Source organism: Loxodonta africana, chromosome 14, assembly GCF_030014295.1.
Source record: "Loxodonta africana isolate mLoxAfr1 chromosome 14, mLoxAfr1.hap2, whole genome shotgun sequence".
Lineage (NCBI taxonomy): Eukaryota > Metazoa > Chordata > Mammalia > Proboscidea > Elephantidae > Loxodonta > Loxodonta africana.
Window position 1 is genome coordinate 41,631,876 of NC_087355.1, and position 23,138 is coordinate 41,655,013.

Genomic DNA, 23,138 nt, shown 5'->3' on the forward strand with positions numbered 1-23,138 from the left:
ACTGCCTTTTATTATCAGTATCTTTATACATCTGATCTTTGTTTTCTGTGGTTGGAAACATTACATATAAATATCACTAGTTACATGCCACAGCATTGTATGTAATACATATTACTGATAAACCCAAACCCACTGCCATCGAGTCAATCTCAACTCATAGTGACCCTATAGGAAAGAGTAGAATTGCCCCATAGGGTTTCCAAGGAGCACCTAGTAGATTCAAACTGCTGACCTTTTGGTTAGCAGCCAAACTCTTAACCACTATACCATCAGGGTTTCCTATATTACTAATAATAAATGTAAAAAAAAAAAACTACGGTCCTAAGTGTGGTTTGTCGTAACTCAAATATGTTGTACATCAGGGACTACCTGTACATTTATAATATATTTTCCTAAAGCAGCCCGTTTCTCCTTTTTTGCAGTCACTTCTTTGTGGCTGTTTGCATCATAATTCATTTGGTGAGTTTTGAGAGGTGCTTGCCCCCAAAAGGCAGGTGGAGAAGTGAATTCTGATGTAAAGCACTACTCACTGTGATTTAAGTTTTGCCTTCATTGCACTGAAAGGTAAAGCAAGGCTTTGTAGTCTTGAATTCAATCACATCGCCATAACAAGAAATATTAAGTCATATTATTTCAGCGAATGCCTGTTGAAAGCATTTTGGGTAAGCTGCAGTGAGGATTCACAAGGATGCCAGGATGTTTGTTCAGGGGCTCAGCCCACAACTCTTCTGTTTGCACTTTTGCCTGATAATAACACCGACAATAATAGCAGGAGGATTTATATAGCGTTTAATATGGTGGTAGGCACCGCTGTGTGTCTATATATATTTATGTTTACACTTGTATTTATATTCTCATTTAATTTATATTTGTTTTATATATAAATGTATGTTGTTGTTATTGTGTGCCATTGATCAATTCTGACTCATAATGGCCCTATAGGACAGAGTAGAACTGCCTCATAGGGTTCCCTAGGCTGTAATCTTTACAGAAGCAGATCTCTGGGTTTTTTCTCCCTTGGAGCAGCTGGGTGGGTTCCAAACTTTCAGTTAGCAGCCTAGTGATTAACCATTCCGTCACCAGGGCTCCTTTATACACATGTACCACCCTCAAGGGGTGGTAAAAATAGCTCAGCAGAATCTGTTGTTTTGAATAGCAAAGGCCAGTACAGGCAACAGCATAAAACACAGGCTTGTGAAAATGAACCTGCTGGGATGGGTCTATGGAAATCAGTACTTAGAAAGTATTCATGTGAATATGTTTTAAAAAATGTGTGAACTAGACAATGACACTGTACTCTTCCTTCAGGGTAAGGGGAGAGCTCTGAGATATCTAACATGTCTGCTCTGTCTAGAGTTAACATATCACCCTCATAATTTTCTGTCCTACAAGGTTTATTAGAAGAAGACAACCAGTGGATGACCCAGATAAATAGACTCCAGAAATTAATTGATAGGCTGGAGAAGAAGGTGGGTGCTTCCTTTTCTTTTCTCTCTGATGTTTCAACAGTTTCTGGCCCTATATTCCTCATTGCCCCAATATCCATGAATGTTGCATGGATACAGTAACAGCCAGGATCCCAGCTATCCTGCAGATGGCTGCTTGGCAGTTATGTGATTTTGTTTGTTAAAGTGCATATAGAAAGAAGCTCATGTTAGTTCTCCCCTCCCCTCTCAGTTATGTTTAAAATAAGATGTGGGATTGAAAGTTAAACACATCTACTGTGCTGCCTGACCCTTAGGTTGTCAGTGGCCTAGGTGGCAGTGTGCTTGAATGATGCTAATGACAGCTCTTAGGGATAACCTGGTTGAAGTCTTGGAAATACTCCAAACTGATTCTGGGAAGTGGCTGTGTGATATTCTAAAATATGAGATTGCATTCCCAACTTTTAGAAATTAGCATATTAACATGATTTTTGCCATTAAAGCTCCTCGGTGAATGAGCATGTTGGGATGTGAAGAAAAGTTCTTCAAAACTCTATTTTATGTTTCTAGTCATTTTCTGTGTATTTTTATTGAGTAAATCAATCAGTAGCAAATACTCCTGTTATTATAGTGATATTCCCCCTGTACAGCTTTGATGTTAGGGGCAGCCTTTGCCAATCAACAAAAAATATGTTTTTTCTACATGCCAAGGAAGGCACATTTATGTTTGAGACGGTGTCACTGACTTTGTAGAACTTACAGTCTACCTTTAAAGATAAAGTATATTTCTTTTTTTTTTTTTTAATTTATTAACATATTTTTGAAAATGTGGTCTCATGGAACCGGGTTCGTTCTTTATGCTCTATAAATCCTTGCTGACTGACTGAGACATGCCAAAGGAGTGGAACAGGTGCTAGAATCTATAGATGTTCACTTGAGGGAGTGATCACTGTGAGCAGAGGTGCTCAGTAAGGACCTCATGTGAGCAGGGGTGGTCAGTAAGGACCTCATGTGAGCAAGGGTGCTCAGTAAGGACCTCATGTGGCAGGAAAAGCATAAGCTGAGCCTTAAAAATGATGACTTAATTAGAAATTTTCAATGTGCAAGCAGCCAAAATTATCTCTATAATTTAATCAAAAAAGAGTCTCTCTCTGGAAGAATATGGGAGTGTTTACAGTATCATCAGACAGTCTGGAGAACTGGATTAAGGAATGGGAAGAAGATAGATAACTCCAGAGATCTAGGTAGCAAGAAATACTTGGCCATCTCTCAGGTTGCCTCGCCTGGAGTAAATGAGTTCCAACCATTTCCAGTGTATTGGCATTCTGCTGAAAATTCTACTTCCCAGGAGGGAGAGCCTGGTTAGACTAGCTAGGGTCACAGCTAGGGGAGGAGAAAACACCTTGGTTAATAATTCCAGAGGACTGTATCAAAAGGAGAAGAGACACTTCCCGGAAAGGAAAATGTAATGTCATTAACATTGAAATAAATGCTGGTCAGGTAATGAACGAATATATGCCATGGAAAAGTAAAATTTGAGTATGCAAAGAGCAGCTGGAGAGGACTTTCGCAGGAGTAAAGGTTAAGTAGGCCAGCCTGGTGAGAAGCTCTTATTTAGGGAAGTACCAAAAAATAAGATTATACAGACAGATGGGGGCCAGGTCAAGGGACAAAGGGATTTGGACTTGTCTTCAGAGACAACAAGAGGCATTTATTATTTTTCAACAGGTAAGTGACATAATTAAAGAGATCTATTTTTTTTTTATTAAACAGGGCAGCAGGAATGCAAAATGGATCCAAATAAGAATAGGCTCAGAGTCACCAAAGCCAGTTCAGAAAAAGGCATTAAAAGATCATATTTATACCTGAACCTACTGGGATCAGGTATTGCAACCGATGGGCCTGGACTAATGAGTGAAAAGAAAATGGCTGATTTGAAAAGACTTGAAGCAAAAGTCAACAGGCCCACTGAATTGGTATAGTGGGTGAAGGACAAGGGAAACTCAAATAGGAGTTGAATTATATATAGTATACATACAGGAAAGAGAGTGACGATTTGTGAGGTGAGGTGAGAAAATGAACTGCTGTTGTAGATGTCTGAGTTTCAAGGTACAATAGGACCCTTAGGCAGCAATATCCAGTCAGATTTTAGCAGAAGAGATGCCTGGCCAACCAATTAAGGTCTTAAGAGCCATCTTCAGAAAGATAAAACCTCAGGTCCGGAGAATGGGTAAGGTCTCTGAAAAGGAGATTCTGTAGAAAGAAGAACCAAGTCCAAAGGAAGCAACCTTGAAGAGTTTTGGTTCCTCTGCCATCGAGACTTCATTTATTAAATTTACGCTGACCACATGCAGGGGCAAATACTTAACAAAAAGCTTGCTGAAAATCAGCTTTCCTCCTTCCTTATTTTATTAATACGTAATCTGAGACTAGAAAGATTTTGCATAGGCAAAATTGTGGCTATGGAAATTAGTTTTTCAGTGTTGGAAGGCCTCAAAATGAAAATCTATATGAAAATCAAACTTTGTTAAAACATAAGGATTTAGTCATTAAGTTTAGATTGAACCTCTTTTAAAAATGGTTTTGGAGCTCTTGGCAGACCTGTCTTTATTTGGTGTCTTAAATTTATATAGTTATTTTTAAAGGAATGGCTCAAACTTAGGTGAAACATTTTTTCCAACTTCACATCAAATAAAGCATCATCATGTCTCTTTATTTCCTAGACTTTTTTCTCCCTTCCTATGAAAGGGTTTAATTTTGAGGACAGTGTCTAAGGGGTTTGCTGAAAGCACAATGTGATGGTTTTCAGCATGAGCTCCAGCTGTGTGTGGCTCAGCATGAACTGTCTAAATGAATGGAAGAACAGTGCAAGTTCAGTTTTCTTCTACAACTTATTCTATATTGTGCTGAATTGGGTTTTTAGAGAAAAACTACCCAATTACTAAACAGTGGCTAAGTGCGTGTCATCTCACCGCTTACTACCTTGTCTCCTGCAGTTGTTAGCACTGGATTTGATCTTCCCATTAAAAGGAAGTGCACCTGGGGTGAAACATATGTTATCCTTGCTCTCCATTAAGTATGTATGCTAAATCCTGGCTGCACTGTAAATCAAAGCCCAATATTAGTCATGTGGGGTGGGGGGAGATTACATGTGCAATTTCTGCAAGTTTCTTCAGGCATTCTTTTTTTTCTAGGTGTGTATTGAGGTTACATCTCATGTTTTCCTTGACCTCTGCAGAAAAAACCTTAATTTTTAAAACAAAACAACAACAACATGAAAAACCTCTTCATTCTTCACCAAGCTCTCAGTGTGTCATCAGCTCATAGAACATCCTCACTCCAAGGAATGTAATTAAGGACATCACACTCCTACAATTTGTTTTATATTTTCTCACCTTAGATCAGAGAAGGTAGGACTGAGAGCGTACCTGAGTTGGTGTCAGGGAAGGAATAGTCAAGGGGGTTACTACTGTTAACAGTTTTTATTTGTGGAGTACCTTTTGATTTTCAATTTACATCTGTAAGCATTATATCATTTTGCCTCTACAGAAAAGCTGTTATTTAGATGGGGCATTCACCCAGCTGTTCATTTACTCAGTTAACATTTATTGTGTATTTCTGTGCCAGGTACTATTCTGGCAGTGGGAATACAGCAGTTGGCTTTTGGAGAGACAGACCAAAAAAAAAAAAAATCCATGAAACAAGATAATTTCAGGTAGTGAAAAGTGCTATGAAGAAAAAGTAGAGTAATATGATATAGGGGTATGGATAGATAGGTGGTTGGTCTGGGAAGGTCTCTTTAACAAGATTCTTTAAGGAGGTGATATTTGAGTTGATGTGTGAAAGACAAGAAAGAGCCAGCAAAGTAAAGACCTGGGGACAGAGAACTTAAAGCAAGGGAACACTGACTTTGAAGCCCAGAGAAGTTCCACCACAAGAGGACAGCACAATAGATCTATATAGATCTGTTATTAGCAGCTTGAAGTTGTTTCAGATAGTCTGACTTTCTCTGACTCTCAATTTATTATCTATTTGAAGGAATTATTGTAAATATTCCTCACCTAGCAGAAATGCTAGGATTTATATTCACAGAATGGAGTCCTTGGAGATTACGTAATTGATTTCACTGGGGACATTAGAATTATCTGTCGGTCATCACAGAAAGTTCTAGGGGCTGTTTAAGAGCCCTTCATATTTTCTGAATATCAGTAGTGGAGTTTTCAGTTACTTTCTAATTCATGTTCTTTTGGCTATACATTATGGCAGTGTCACTAATGTCTGTCATAATCTCCCAAGAAATGTAGACTTGTGGCAATACCCACAGCAAAGAAAATCAACCTGTTAAGCCTAGTTGTTCTAACTTTTATTTTTACCTCCCTTTCCTTCCCCTCTGTGCTTTGGTATGAGCCTTTCTTCACTTGACTTTGCTCTGTTTTAATGGTATCAGTGAAGTAAATGTAAAGCAATAACAAATAGAACACATCTGAAATGGCTCCTTACAACTGATAAATGGGTACCAAGAGTCTCTAGTGGGAGAGCACCATGAGAAAAATCAGAATTCTTTCATCTCCTTTTAAATAATGACATTCCTTTGGTTCAAAGTGTGCCATAAAAGAGCTACCATTCAAATATGCAGTGTTTCTTTTAATTAGCTAATTTCTGGTTTTCCCCACATTTCTTCTTCTAAACAAAGGATCTCAAACTTGAACCACTGGAAGAAGAAGTTATTGAAGGGAATACTAAATCTGTAAGTACTTTTTCTAGGTCAAATTTTTAGAAATATACTTTAAAAACATGATTTCATTTTTTCACATGAATTACAATCTCAATGAGAAAAATGAAACAGTGAGTAATACATGGCATGATTCATTTTTGCATGGGTAAGTAGGATTTTCTAAATTGTGATTTGTGGAAACTGAGTACCCATTTCACAGGGTTTTTGTGAAGGCACCTAGCATGTAATGGGAAAAAAATGAAAAGTTTATACATGTGTAAATCAGTGAGTTTTAGAATAGTTGAACAAATATGACTGGCAGAGAAGAGCAGCATTCCAAGTGTATCATAAACACACCTTGTAGACTCCACTGGGCTGAAGGTTGCACCTGAGCTGAAAGCATTCAGCCCAGAGCCAGGCACCATGTAGATACTCAGAAATCATTTTTCAAAGAATAAATTGATGTCTAGAGAAAAGGGAATATTTACATCCCTATGGAAAAAAAGTTCATCCAGAGCAGTGCTGATGTACAGAGATTGAAAACAAGATGGACAGAGTGATCCTAATAGGTACCTCAAGATGCAGCAAGTTGAACCTAGTGAAAAAATTAACTAATTGAAAAACAGTACACACTTTATTATTTTACTTTATTTATAGTGTCTTCTGTAAATTGGATGTTTGCAATTACATTTAGGTGAATTTGGACTTAAAAATCTTAAAAATTTAGATTTAAAAATCTATGGAAACTCATTTTTTTCTTAATATTTTAATACCTTAACTGTGTATTTCATAGATTGTGGAGGATCACTCACATTGGCATGAAACAAAAATAGGAAATAACTTTTATTTCTGTATCGAGCACATACTTCACAGGCACTGACTATATGATAGGAGGTGAGACCTGCCCTGTGTGTCAGGCCCTGCCCACCTGTCCAAACTCGAAGCATAAAGGAGTCTTAGAGAGGAAGCTGTGGGAGATTCTTGGATAAAGCTTAGTAAGGGCCGTTAAAATTAGAATTCTATAAATACGATATAAGCCATATTTTCACTACATGTTCAGTGCTTTTATTCCTCCAAAGACAAGGATGTGGTCTGTGTTAATTCATCAGAATTCCAGAATTTTAAAGTGGTAGATTTTGGTAGGAAGGTGGAGGAGGGGGTTGTGGAGCATACTGTGATCTTGCATCTGTATCATCTCCTGTGCCAAAACCAAACCCCTTGCCGTTGAGTGGATTCGGATTCCTGGCAACCCTATAGGACAGAGTAGAACTGCCCCATGTGGTTTCCAAGGAATGCCTGGTGGATTTGAACTGCAGACCTTTTGGTTAGTAGCTGTAGCTCTTAATCACTACACCACCAGGGTTTCTATATCATCTCCTAGGTTTATGTTAATGGGAAAATTGTACTACAGCCCAGAAAAGTGATCATAGCTTCTCTAATATTGGGATCCAATTGTCTGCCCTTACGTAATTTCCTAACGTAAGACTATTATCTTCCTCCAGCCATGAGGGAGAAAAACTATCTAAGGATTGTTTATGAAAGGTGGCAAACAGCTCCATTCTCTGGTCCCAGACAGGGGAGAGTAACCAGTGTCAATTTTCAAAGATCTATCAACACACAAAAAATTACTAATTCCGGAGCACGTAGAAGTACTAACTAGGAGTGGGCAAGGTGCTTTAGTGGTCAATATTATTTTAAAACACGAATCAGGAAAGGATATTCCTTAAGTATTTTTAACCATGAGTAAAAGTAAAATAATTATGCTCTTTGGAAATAGACATATGGTAATAAATTTGAACTATTTTATTTCTTCAGATATACCAATAAAATATTTGTCATTAAAAGTAGTATTTTTTCATTAGTGGTAGTACATGCATTCCTAGAAAACATCCTACATTCAGAATAACCAAAACAATATTCCACTGTCATTTCATAGCACTCATACAAGCTAGCACTTGACACCCCTCTCCTCTCACCTTCCCACCAAAATCTACTACTTTAAAATGCTGGATTCCTGATGAATTAACACAGACCACATTCCTGTCTTTAGAGGAATACTATGTGTTCAGTGATTTATCCTGGTAACCAAAACCAGTTTCAGAATCCATTGACTCTAGAGGCATTTTTCTTTTCCTATTTCCATTAGTGACTGCATAATAGATTTGAAAAATAAATTCCATAGCAAGAAGCAAAGAATATATTTTGATTATTTCTGTTTTTCAAAAGTTAACCTTTACTGAGCCCTTGGTATATGCCAAGCGTTGTGCTAAGCACACATACGTATAACTCATTTGATCCTTACAATAGCCCCAGAGGTGGTACCATCATTAGCTCCATTTTACAGGTGAATAAAAAAGTCCCGAATTCTGGAGGCTGCCATACCTAGATTTTTCTGGGCCATGAGCCATTGCATAATGATGAAATGATGAGTCTAGGATGTGATTTCTTTTTCTTTCTTTTTTTTATTTAATCTTTTTTTTTCCCAGACTGGAGTAAGAGAAGTAGTATTTATTGAGTACTTATGACACAAGATCTTTACATACATTATTCCATTTAGTTCCCCCAGCTCTATCATATAAATAGTGGTTAAGAGCTCGGCTGCTAACCAAAAAGTCAGCAGTTTGAATCCACCAGCCACTCCGTGGAAACCCTATGGGGCAGTTCTACTCTATCCTATAGGATTGCCAAGAGTTGGAATTGACTCGATGGCCACAGGTTTGGTTTTATTCTAATTTTATGTATCAAAAGACTTAAGATGAGAAAGATTAAGTAACTTGTTCAGGGCCACATATATGGTAAGAGTGAAGTCAATTATTTTTCATTTATACCCCTTGATATTGAAGGAGATGCTTGGTAAATTAGAGGATCATTGAAAAAGAGGAAGACCTTCAAAGAGATGGATTGACACAGTGGCTGCAAAAATGGGCTCAAACAACGATTGAGAGGATGGTGTAGGACCAGGTTGTGTTTTGTCCTGCTGTATATAGGATCACTTTGAGTTCAGAACAACTCAGTAACACCTAAAAACAACAAATTGAAGGAGAAAGAAGGAAGGAAAGGACAGGATGGATGATGGAGATAGATAAAAGAACATCTAACAATTGTGCAGCACTGTAGAGATTTGCAAAGCCATCTCAAATCCTTTTCAGGAATAAACAGAATATAAATAAATTTTACTAAAGGGAGTTTAAGTAGAGCCAATAGCTAAAAACAGAAACGTCTTTCATTTGTTTGCTTTACAAGTAACTCCTGATCACCTACTATGGGCTAGGGCCTGAGAGAGGAGCTGGAGATAAAGCGGTGAACATGACAGGCTAGAAGACAGACTAGAAGAAAACACGGGCAACAAAACAAAGTTTACAATAAAATGTGATGAGGATTATAATAAGGGAAGTACAAATTTGCATGGTAAAGAGAAAAAAAAATTTTTTTTTTTTTTAAAGAGATTGAGCCTAATTTAGGGGTCCAGGGAAGGCTTGCAGAAGGACAAAATATTTAAGCTGAAACCAGAAAAAATAAGTAGGAGTTTTAAAAAATAATATTTATCTATATTTTAATATATTGAATTGTTCTAACTCTATACTGAAAGAACAGTTATAAATAAGGAGCTACGATGAAATATTAAAATGTTCCAAATGATTTATAACAAGCAACTATAAAGACATAGCAGGCTGAGGAATCCCCGGTTTGATCTTGCTAAAATAAAATGGAAGATAAACGTACACCAGAGATAAGCCAGAGCTAAAGTCCAACACTCATGAACACATCAGTATTTGGGGGATAATTTGTTGTCTTCCAGCTGTCAAATACCACAAAGTGGATATGAAATATGAAAGGTCAATCTGATTTTTGAAAGGAATTGCCGCAGCCAGACCACACATTGGATCCGGCCAGGTATATCGATCCACTCAAATCCTTTTTGCCTGGAGCCATTGTATGCCTTGTGTGGCGCTTCTTATCACAAGACTGCTGGAAAAAGATGATCATTTTCCAGATATGTTCTGCAGTCAGAAGGGGTTTTTTAAAAGTCAAGGTAATTTTAAAAGGTTTGAGCACATTCTTCAGCTTTTCAAAAACGGAACTTTTTTTCACCACGTTATTTTGCATAGAGTAGAATTGCTTATCATACAATTACAATCTGTAAATCTAATACTGCTTTCTGCCTCTCCTCTCCCCACCACCCGCCGCCAAACCTATGAATAACATTTTATGAAGTAAGTCAGTTCTTCCATACGCTCTTAAGAGTTTTGGGGGCTGTTGCCAACTACTATGTCAGGGACTATTAAAACATAATATTGCTTTGCAGTAACTTTTCAGAGATTTAATTAGAGCACACCAGAAATGCTTATGATGTCTCTGAAGATATACTTGGAACACGGTTATAAATGTAGTAAATAGAACCAGATAACATGAAAAAAATATGTTGCATTTAAAACATGTCTCTGAGGTTAAAAAAAGTGAACCGTGTATAAGAAATATTCTATGACAAATGTAACCCCAGGTAATGTTGCCGGCCAATATTATTCTGTAAACCTGGATTAGCTCTTCACAGTTACACAGCACTTTCCGCCTAAGAAATTCTGAATATTACACTATAATTCCATTATAACAACATTTCAACCAGAGAAACAAAAACAGAGCACTATGACCTTCTACCATGAAAGAATACTCTGGGCTGGCTATCCAGATTTCAGGCTGTATACCTGACACAAGAGACATATAGAAATTTCATTAAGATGTGAGGACTCCTTCACCTCTTCTCCAAAATCCCAAACTCATGACTTGCCTTCACTTGGGCAGCACAGAAAATTGAAGGATTTTCTCTGCATCTCAAAAGGTCTATCTTCAATTACCCATGATTCTAAAAGCTCCACTTGTCAGAAGAGTCATCAAATTTAGGCAGATTATCTGGGCCTCATAAACTGATTTCTTTGTGTAATGCCTGAGGAAAAGAGGGGAAAGACATGTTTTGTTTGGATTGCAAAGTAAAATCTGGAAGCCAAGAGTTTAATTTTTCCAAATCAATTCACATCTCGGTATATAAGTGGATGAATCAGTTAGCTATTGCTGTGTAACAAACCTCCCCAAAATTTCTGGTTTAAAACAATAACCACAATTCTACAGGTAGCCACTTCAGGCTGGGATCAACTAGGAGGTTCTTCTGGTCTCAGCTGGCCTCTCTTAGGCATCTCTATTCAGCTTCACGTCAGCCTTGCTGATCCTGGCTGTTCTTGTAAGGTGCCATCTAGTCTGTTCTGACTCATAGCTACCATATGCACAACAGAATGAAACACTGCCCGATCCTGTGCCATCCTCATGATCATTGTTATGTTTGAACCCATTGTTGCAGCCACTGTGTCACTCCATCTAGTTGAGGGTCTTCCTCTTTTTCGCTGACCCTCTACTTCACCAAGCATGATGTCCTTCTCCAGGGACTGGTCTCTCCTGATAACATGTCCAAAGTATGTGTGACGAAGTCTCACCATTAAGGAGCACTCGGGCTATACTTCTTGCAAAACAGATTCGTTCATTCTTTTGGCAGTTCACAGTATATTCAATGCTCTTTGCCAACACCACAATTCAAAGGCATCAATTCCTTTTCAGTCTTCCTTATTCACTGTCCACCTTTCGTATGCATATGAGATGATTGAAAACACTATGGTTTACATTATTTAATTTCTTGACTGCTGCTTCCATGGGTGTTGATTTTGAATCCAAGTAAAATGAAATCCTTGACAATTTCAATATTTTCTCTGTTTATCATGATTTTGCTTATTGGTCCAATTGTGAGGATATTTGTTTTCTTTATGTTGAGGTGAAATCCATACTGAAGGCTGTAGTCTTTGATCTTTGTCAGCAAGTGCTTCAAGTCCTCTTCACTTTCAGCAAGCAAGGTCGTGTCATCTGCATATTGCAGGTTGTTAATGAGTCTTCCTCCAATCCTGATGCACCCATGCATCTGTCAGTTTGTCATACTGTGGGGGCTTGCGTGTTGCTGTGATGCTGGATACTATGCCATCGGTATTCAAATACCAGCAGGGTCACCCACAGTGGACAAGTTTCAGTTGAGCTTCCAGACAAAGACAGACTAGGAAGAAGGATCTGGCAGTCTACTTCTAAAAAAATCAGCCAGTGAAAACCTTATGAATAGCAGCAGATCTTGGCTGGACTTACTCATATGTCTGGGGCCTCAACTGGGATGAATCTGCTGATTCAGCTCTGCACTCTGTGGTCTTTCATCCTCTAGCACCAGGAAAGGAAAACTACAGCCTGCTGCTTGTTTTTGTATATAAAGATATTTTGGAATATGGCCACACCCGTTTGTTATGTATTGTCTATGGCTGCTTTCACATTGTGACAGCAAAGTTGAGGACTGACAGGAACCTTATAGCTCACAAAGCCTAAAATATTTACTATCGTACTCTTTACAGAAAAAGTTTACTGATCCCTTATGGTCATTGTTGAAGTCTATAGTATTGAATCACATAAGAATGACCTTCAGACTAAAGAATTATGGTGGCAAAATAAAACAAAACCAGAATTCATGGGGTCAATTCCAACTCATGGCAACTCCATGAGTGTCAGAGTAGAATTGTGCTCCATAGGGTTTTTAATGGCTGATTTTTTCTGGAAGTAGATTTCCAGGCCTTTCTTCCAAGGCATTTCTGGATGGACTGAAACCACCAACTTTTCAGTTAGCAGCCAAGTATGTACCCCCTAGAAACTCCATGGAGCCCTCGTGGCACAGTGGTTAAGAGCTTATCTGCTAATCAAAAGAACAGCTGTTTGAATCCACCAGCAACTCCTTAGAAACCCAATGGGGCGGTTCTCCTCTGTCCTATAGGGTTGGTGTCAGAATCGACTCAACGGCAAAGAGTTTAAGGGACACCATGGTGGAATGCTGTTGTTGTTAGGTGCCGTCGAGTTGGTTCTGAGTCACAGTGACCCTATGTACAACAGAACAAAACATTGTCCGGTCCTGTGCCATCTTACAATCGTTGCTATGTTTGAGCCCATTGTTGCAGCCACTGTGTCAATCCATCTCATTGAGGGTCATCTTCTTTTTTGCTGACCCTCTACCAAGCATAAGGTCCTTCTGCAGGGACTGGTCCCTCTTGATAATATGTCCAGAGTTTGTGAGATGAAGTCTCGCCATGCTTGCCTAAGGAGGATTCTGCTTGTACTTCTTCCAAGACAGATTTGGTCATTCCTCTAGCAGTCCATGGCAAATTCAATATTCTTTGCTAACACAAAAATTCAAATGCATCAATTCATCTTTGATCTTCCTTATTCATTGTCCAGCTTTTTTATGCATAAGAGGTGATTGAAAATACCGTGGCTTGGTTCAGGTGCACCTTAGTCCTCAAAGTGACATCTTTGCTTTTTAACACTTTAAGGAGGTATTATGCAACAGATTTGTCCAATGCAATACTTCATTTGATTTCTTGACTGCTGCTTCTGTGGACATTGATTGTGGATCCAAGTGAACTGAAATTCTTGACAATTTCAATACTTTCTCCATTTATCATGATGTTGCTTATTGGTCCAGTTGTGAGGATTTGTGTTTTCTTTATGTTGATGTATAATCCACACTGAAGGCTGTAGTCCTTGATCTTCATCAGTAAGTACTTCAAATCCTCTTCACTTTCAGTAAGCAAGGTTGTGTCATCTGCATAACACAGGCTATTAATGAGTCTTCCACCAATCCTGATACCCCGTTCTTCTTCATATAGTCCAGTTTCTTGGATTATTTGCTCAGCATACAGATTGAATAAGTATGGTGAAAGGATACAACCCTGATGCACACCTTTCATGATTTTAAACCACTCAGTATCCCCTTGTTCTATTCAAACAACTGCCTCTTGGTCTATGTACAGTTTCCGCATGAGCAAAATGAAGTGTTCTGGAATTCCCATTTTTTGCAGTGTTACCTATAATTTGTTATGATCCACACAGTCAAATGCCTTTGCATAGTCAATAAAACACAGGTAAACATCTTTCTGGTATTCTCTGCTTTCAGCTAAGATCCATCTGACATCAGCAATGATATTCCTTGTTCTATCTCCTCTTCTGAATCTAGCTTGAATTTCTGGCAGTTCCCTGTGAACTTACTGCTGCAACTGTTTTTGAAATACCTTCAGCAAAACTTAACTTGCGTGTGATATTAATGATATTGTTTGATAATTTCCACATTCTATTGGATCACCTTTCTTTGGAATGGGCACAAATATGGATCTCTTCTGTCCATTGGCCAGGTATCTCTCTTCCAATTTTTTTGGCATAGATGATGAGTGCTTCTGGTCTTAACCTCCATTGGTTGAAATCTCAATTGGTATTCCATCAATTCCAGGGGCCTTGTTTTTCACCAGTGCCTTCAGTGCAGCTTGGACTTCTTGCTTCATTACCATCAGTTCTTGATCATATGCTACCTCCTGAAATGGCTGAATGTCGACCAATCCTTTTTGATACGGTGACAGTGCATATTTCTTCCATCTTCTTTTGATGCTTCCTGGGTCGTTCAATATTTTGCCCGTAGAATCCTTCAGTATTGCAACTTGAGACTTGGATTTTTTCATCAGTTCTTTCAGCTTGTGAAGTGCTGAGCATGTTCTTCCCTTTTGATTTTCTAACTCCAGGCCTTTGCACATTTCATTGTAAGACTTTACTTTGTCTTCTCAAGCCACCCTTTGAAATCTGTTCAATTCTTTTACTTCATCATTTCTTCCATTTGCTTTAGCTACTCTATGTTCAAGAGAAAGTTTCAGAGTCTCTTCTGACATCCATTTTGGTCTTTTCTTGCTTTCCTGTCTTTTTAATGACCTTTTGCTTTCTTCATGTATGATGTCTTTGATGTCATCCCACAACTTCTCTGATCTTTGGTCATTAGTATTCAGTGCATCAAATCTGTTCTTGAGATGGTTTGTAAATTCAGGCAGGATATACTCAGTGTTGTACTTTGGCTCATGTGGACTTGTTTTAATTTTCTTCAGCTTCAACTTGAACTTGCATTTGAAAATTAATGGTCTGTTCCAAAGTGGGCCCCTGGCCTTGTTTTGACTTATGATATTGGGCTTCTCCATGTCTCTTTCCACAAATATAGTCAGTTTGATTCCTGTGTATTCCATCTAATGAGGTCCATATGTATAGTCACTGTTTATGTTGTTGAAAAAAAGTATTTACAACGGATAAGTTGTTGGTCTTGCAAAATTCTATCGTGTGATTCTGGAGTCATTTTTATCACTAAGGCCATGTTTTCCAACTACCAATCTTTCTCCTTTGTTTCCACCTTTCACATTCTAATTGGCAGTAATTATCAATGGTGGAATAGGTTAATATATTTATATATCTCATCATGAAAAACCATGAGAATCGTATGAGTCATTGTTAGTTATATATACCTGACCAAGTAGTCTCTGCAGATTGTGAAAAGAACATGTCTACAGTTATTTCAGCAGAAATTAAATTTAATTCTACTTAGTTATTGATATTAGAACCAGGACTCTAGGAGAGCCACAAAGGAGGTTGATTGTTCTGTCACAGAACCTTAGAATAACAGTTATGGGCTTGTATCTACTGACTCTTGATCTCTGGCCTGAAGGGAAATAAAAGAACTCTCAGTTAAAATTGTTGAGCTCATTAGGGTATGTAGGCTATACCCAAAATGTATAGTAATTCTAACACAATGAATTATGTCCCTTGCCTAGTAAACAGTTCACGTAGTGATTCAGGGACACAGGATCCTGTCATCTTGTAGCTCTGCCAATCCTAATGGAGGTCTTCATCCTACCAACAGAATAGGAAGTGAAAGAGAATGTGGAAGCTAACCTCCTTTTTTAGTCTTGACTTAAAAGTGTTACAGAGCACTTCTGCTCATATTCTACTGGTAAGAACTTATCAATACACAGTTAGCTGTGTACCTAAAAGAAGAGAGAATGATTTTGGTGAACACATTGGAGTCTCTGCCACAGTCCACTTTCTGGTCATCAAGTATTCATTGGTACCCCTTCTTCCATATATAAAATACACTTAGACTCTTCTACCAGGGAAACCACCCAAAGATTCCTTCAATTACTGCTTGTTGCTCAAAATCCAGGTGATGCTCAGTCCTTTTTGTAAGGTCAGGCTGTAGTCCCTTGAGATGTGACAAACATATGAACAAAAGTTCAGTTATCTGCCTCATCTCACTATACACACACACATACTGCAAGTATACAGTGATAAAACTGGGCCAGGATAACTGCCATAAAGACTGCTATTCAGAAAAGGGACTAATGGGAAACACACAGCATTCACGGGTCCACTGCAGTGATGAATTCATGCTGAGAAGGTATTTTTCAAAGGAGAAAGTTCGTTGATTAGACAGTGGATCTCCATTCCAGAAGGAACTCTGCTGTCCACTGTTCTTTTGAAAGGTTCTTCCTGGTGCATTATCCCCTATGGCCACGTCTGAAATAGCCCGTTCGGGAGTATTACCTTCCTTGGGTGCTACATAGTAGTCACTGTTTCCTGCTCATATAAATTTGGAGTGCTAAATATTATCTTAAGGCTTAAACAATCAAAGAATTTTAAGACTGGGCTCAAGATTTCTTTGGCAGTACAGTTCCCTATAATATTTAGTAGATTTTTTTTTTACATATATAGTCAGTTTTACATGTCAGTAACCATACCCAAAGTTACTTCCTAGACATAGTTCTCATGCCTGATTTATTTCCTCACTAAAACCCATGAGGGCAAGAATTCTGTCTTGATCCATTACTATACCCAGAACCTAGTACCTAGTGTTTACCTGGCACAAAGTAGGAGTGTTTGTTAAATACATACAAAGTGCCTAAAGTAAAAAAAAGTAGTGCCCACAAAATAATTGGTATTTAACAAACAGTAATTTTTCACATGAAATGGGAAATTCATTGGAATAGGAGCCAGCAGATCAGAATTTTAATTTAATTCTAGCTCTACTGCTACTTAGCTGGGAAATATTGTCCAAGTTATTTTTCTCACATTCTAGATGGTCCTTACTTTGTTTTTCTGCACTTTCATGATCCACTCCCAATCCTGGCTTTTTTTTTTTTTTTTTGACTTGTGTAATTCACTCCCAATCCTTGAAGAGAAAAGGACTAATCTTGAGATAACAAATCCATGAGAAGCCTACAGGAAGCTCTTTATGAGAGTCTTCAAACTATAGCATTAATCCACAATGGTAATAGGATTTTTTACAGGAAGCAATTGGCATCCAACCTGATGTGATCCATTAAACATAGGCTCCATCTAATACCATAAGATTTTGAAAGTGACCAGTTGTAAGTGATTAATGTGTTTGAAAACCCTGTAATGACTAATGTAACTTTGGAAATGCATCAACGAATACACACTTTTTGAAATTTGGATGTTTGTAATGAGTCTTACGCTACATATTAGATGGAATATACAAGGAAGTATTTGGAGATCACAAAATGCCCAACGAGCAGTTGGAGGTGTGCACAGAGCAGAATAGAGCTATAAACTTCTCTTTAAAATGTAGTAAATTACTTCAAGGCATTGATCGCAACCCTGGCTGCACATTATAATCACTTTGTGAGGTTTTAAAAACACCGGTGATTAAGCCCTACTCCCAGAGATTCTAATATAAAAGATCTTGGAATTTTACAGCCCCCCAGTGATTCTAATGAAAAATTCTAATTCAGAATCACTGCTTTAAAGGGGGGAAACTCATTGTAAAAGACACCTTCCTTGCCTTTCTGGTACCAGAAAATTACCCTGTCTATATTACTGCATCATACAATTTCATTGCTTGGAATAGCCATGGTTTTCACCGTCATATTTTTAAACAAGAATCATTTGTTTGTGCGGAGGGGTGGAACGAGCAGTAGATGCTCTGGCTTGGGTGAGGTTCCGTGGCCGCCGGTGCAGTAACGCTGGCCCCTTTCTCACCAGCACATCATGCTCGTGCAGCGTCAGATGTCTGTGATAGAAGAGGACTTGGAGGAATTCCAACTTGCTCTGAAACACTATGTGGAGAGCGCTTCCTCCCAAAATGGATGCTTGCGGTAAGTGGCCCTGTGTACACGGCTCAGCTGGGGCAGGTGGGGGAGAAGGCATTTCCTACCATCTCAGGTGAGGGTGAGGTCTGAAAGACTGACATTTTGAGAATGCTCATGTTAAATCACACCCACCACTCCAGCCCTGTGTGTCATGCAGTTTGCAGAGTTTAACTGGATGTTTTCTTTTTTGTACTTGGACTCTGTGTCAATTTCATCATTAGGGTCACTGAGGGAAATAAAATGGAGAGAACAATTTGGATGAGAAGAGGCGTTTGAAACAGACTGAAATTCCCCTTTGGCATCCAGGCAGGTCCACAGACTGATTTAAAATCATCTCTTGTAGATGAGGCCCTGACTCCATCCAGTGTATCTCGTTCTGATTGCTCCCTTGGCAGGCTACCCTGTGGCATAATAACCATTTCAACCATTATGAACTTGCACAGATCTCTGAAGTCATGATTTCAGAATTCAAACATAAAAGAAAAATCAACAGCTCTTTCCTTTCCTCATTCCACGGCCACTCCAGCTGAGGCTTCTATTGTTGCAGTCTACTAAAATACACCATTCCTCATCTTTAATTTCTTCACTACAACCCTCCTGATAAACAGCTCCTGGAAAAATCTTCCAGAAACAATTATCAAAGAATTCCCTTAGTTAGGAACCTATGGCACACTCTAATAAGTATCATACCAAGTGCTAGATGCATAAACTGTTAAGGGCTCAACTACTAGACAACAGATGAGTGGCTCCAACTCACCCGGAAGCGCCTTGGAAGGCAGGCCTGGCTATCTGCTTCTGAAAGGTCACAGCCTGGAAAACCCTACAGAGTACAGTTCTACGCAGCGCACAGGGGGTTGCCGTGAGTTGGAGTCGACTGGACGGCAAACTAAGAACATTTATCCTACCAACAGACCTCAGGAATCCATATCATTGTTACCATTTGTTCCCCCTCACCTGAACGCTCTGCCCCAGCATTGCACCGCTGCCTATTGACTTTCCAGCAAGATCTGTTAACTCCTATCATTGTGCTTTAGACCTGGCCGTTCTCCCCTCCAGAAACGTGTGTTCAGCTGCAGGTCTCTGGCAGCCCATACCTTGCCCCAAGTCCAAAGCCCAGCTTCAAATTCACCTGCTTCTGGAAAACTTCCACAACCAATTATCTCCCTACCTTGTGTGCTTGTTTAAACTGCATTTCATAATACTGTCCAAATATTGTTTTGGGAAAGTGTTTTAGTAGGGGCATGTGTGTGTGTGTGTGTGTGTGTGTGTGAACACTTTATGTCTCTGATTGCTTTGGTGTTCCTTCCAGTAATTAATTTCATTTTATTCAGCAGAATGCCTCCCCAGCTGAGAAGTCTGGTTCTAGAATTTAGCATGGGATTTTACTAGTTTTGTGCCTTTGGGAAAGGCTGTCACTGGCCTGAGGCCTCTGAAATAATCCTTGTGAAGTACTTAGTGCAGGGCCTCACATCCACTGAGGGCCCATTGCAGGTGAACTGGGGTTACTATTGTATTTAGATACCTTCCTCATTGTCCGGCGGCTGATCTCCTCTCTGGAGTGCCAGAGTACTTGCTCAGAGCCAGTGATGCGGAACAGCTCGTGATCTTCCTAGTGCAGCCTTTGTAACAGAAAGACAGGAACTACTGTGTTTCCATTATTTTTTTATTCTCCTTCATACCAGACTGAGAAGAATGCAAATTAGAACCCCATTTTAGTGCTTTTAATTCAGTGACTCAAGAGAGAATGAGGAGCAGCATATATTTGCCAAAGTGGAGTATCTGTAGTTTAAAAAAATATACTCATTTAAAAATAAAAAATTTAGGCCCATAAAACAAAATGAGACTAAAAGGCACGCCAGCCCAGGGGCAGGGACCAAGAAGTAGGAGGGAATAGGAAAGCTGGTAATAGGGAACCCAAGGTTGAAAAGGGAGAGTGTTAACATGTCCTGGGGTCGTTAACCAATGTCATAGAACAATGTGTGTACTGACTGTTTAATGAGAAACTAGTTTGTTCTGTAAACCTTCATCTAAAGTTTAATAAAAAATTTAAATAAATAAAATTTAATTTTTAGAATATACAAAAAACATATATATACTTTCTATAGTATATGCTGTAGAAAGTAGAGTTCAGTAAAATCTTTTTTTGATTAGTGAGCAGATAAAGAGGATACAGTCTGTTTTGGTGTATCACAGCCTCCAGGGATGTGTTAGATCTTTTACATTTATTAAGGGACAACAAAGTTTTTTGTTTTGTTTCGTTTTGTTTAAGGTTCAGAAACACCGCTTTAGTGTGTATTGGGAAAATAGCCTGAAGTGACTAGAACAGCTCCAGGGAGCAGGAAGTAGGCAGTAGGAGAGTAAAAGAAGCCAGTGGGTAGGATGATGCTGCCTGCTGCAAACTCTGCTCTGTCAGTAACCCTGGCAGATTGCCCCTCAGCTCCTGCTGAGAGGCAGAGGGGAAGAGAGCATACTTGGCCTGTAATTTAAGCGTCTTTTCCTTTCCAAGACTGGCCTGTTTCTTAAGGGTTCTTCACTCACTTCTTGTTGCTGATTTTTCAGCGATTTTCTTTCTTGTACTGAAATGATCAAAAAGCAGACTTTATGAAATGGGATGAGCATCAGAGAATGACTACACACGGATGGGCTATATGTGGAAGAGATGTTGTGCTAGAGTGCCTGTCTAAATTCAGTTTTTCACTTACACCAGTTAATTAATCAAACTCAATTTTCTATCCATACCAGTTGATGAATAATGAAATGGGCCACTCATGCCATCAGCTGTAATTCGATACAATTGCTGACTGCTTGATGGCGACATAGGGTTCTATGAATTATCCAACTTTTGCAGTTTCTTTTTCGCAATTCCTTTTTGGCTCAGCATGCATAGGTAGTCAGGAAATGCTACCGTAAAATAAAATGAAAATTGTTGAGAACTTACTGGATAAGGCATTTTGTAGCCATTTTCTTACTTAACCTTTATAGCAATCATCTAAAGCATGTATGGTACCTGGTTTAGGAGGAAATTGAAGCTCAGATGAATTCAATAACTTGCCCAAGTGACTCTAAAGCCCATGTATAATCCTTGAATTAGATTTTCCTGGACTTTATGTGATTAACCCAGGGTAGAATAGACAAGATCCTTCCTATTCCAATTACAAGGTCCTACTTTCTTCAATTCAGGCTACTGAATTAGAGAAGCTTTGTCCTCTAGGTTTTTTGACTAGGAGACTCAGAGGGTTGGGGACTGACAAAGGCTTTGTCATAGCAGTCAGTCAATTGAGTTTTAAAAATGAGTTACTGAAAAACTCAGGCATATGAATTGTGTGGACCCATGAATAAAACACACACACACACAGTTTGGTACTGTTGTTCACTTATTATAATCATGAAGGTTCATTAACTCCTATGTTTGCAGAGGGTAAGAACTGAATATATGTGGTGTACATAGTGTGTTCTCAGCCGTGGTGGCCACCAGAGAAAGAGTTTCTGCCTTCAAGGAACTTAGAATCTAGTTGTGAGAATAGAATACACATTCATGAAGATAGAGAGCAGTTAAAGCCATATTCTTGAACTAAGGTTTCACAGCTGTTAAGATAGAAATGGTTTCTGACGTGATTCTCAGATATAAAATTCTAGAATTTCAATGTGTTCTAAACTCCATGTCAAAGGCCAAGGGAACATGATAGGTTTTTATTATAAAAAGCAACCTCGAGGCTGGCTCATGGCCAGAGAAACCTCCTTAAGAACTAATGGTGCCCTGTGTCACACTGAACTATTAATCATTTATCAGTGTTTTTATATAAATTAAATAAATTGGTGGCCAGAGCTTGATATGAAGAAACGTGGGGACTGTCCCTTCTGTTGTGCCTTGTCTCTCATAGCGAGGCTCTTTGGCTTAAAGTAGGGGATGTGGGGAAAGAAGGAAGCTTAGAGGAAGAGGGAGTCCTGTCCATTATGGGCTGCTTGCCTCTGCTAAGATCTTTAACCCCAGCTTTCCCTGAGCTACATCCTTTTCTCTGAGAAGTCATTTCACTGACTCACTTTCTAACTATTCAAGGTCTCCTGAAGGTCAGTGCTGAAGCTCTTAGTGACTACACCCAGGGACAGCTTAGCCAGAGAACTCTTGCGTCAGCAAGTAGGTGTTAAGTGTCACAGGACATATAAACACATCAAGGAGGAAGACAATGAACATTCTAGGTTAGTAAAATCATATAAGGGACAGCTCAGATATGGGCCATATGATTTCGCTTGCCAGTAATTGAAAGCTAATCATTTAATTCCTAAACCTTTTTATTTTAACAGATGCTAGTAGAAATCTTTCCCAAAATTATTTCATAATTAGTCTTTTCCTGCTGTCTCCATGCCATCATCACATACATGTCATTATCTGTATTGTATAGTCTCAAGTAGCAATGTCTTTAAATGTCATTGCCATCTAGTGGTCAGTTTGGCCCTTTAAGACAGCACCCAGTCTGTAGAGGAAATCTGGTTAGTTTTTAACCCAAGTCCCGTTGAGACAAAATCTGTATTTGGTTGTCACTGCATCTGCTTCTTATCACCCTTTTTAGGTTTCCTACTTTTTTTTCCTGTACCGTAGAGTGGCTAAGAGGCAGCCCTTGGAGTAGAAATGTCTAGATTCCAACCCGTTTCATCACTACTAACTGTATGACCTCGGTTATTTAATCCTTCTGTACCTCAGTTTCCTTATCTGTAAAATGGAGAAAACAATTGCACCTACCTGTATCAGATAGGAGTGTTTTCAACTACAATTTAGAGAAAGCACAACAATAGTAGGTTAGATCCTAAATACTTTTTTTTTTTTCCTCAATAAGAAGTCTGGAGGTAGAAGCCTCAAGGCTACATCTACAGCTTAATGCTACCTTTAAAGATTCAAAGTATTTCTTTCAGCACCATCATCCTTCTTTCAGTTCTACCATATGGCTCTCAACCAGATGGCCTACA

The 23,138-nt window shown here is 38.8% G+C and overlaps 1 protein-coding gene across 1 annotated transcript in view; it reads left to right on the top strand.

The window, feature by feature from the left end:
• Positions 1–23,138, top strand: part of NECAB1 (N-terminal EF-hand calcium binding protein 1) — a 162,530-nt gene that overhangs the window by 130,927 nt on the left and 8,465 nt on the right. Inside the window, exons 8-10 of the mRNA XM_003408247.4 lie at positions 1,393–1,469; positions 6,118–6,171; positions 18,070–18,182. Coding sequence (XP_003408295.1) covers positions 1,393–1,469; positions 6,118–6,171; positions 18,070–18,182 — 244 coding nt within the window. The remainder of the gene's footprint in view (positions 1–1,392; positions 1,470–6,117; positions 6,172–18,069; positions 18,183–23,138) is intronic.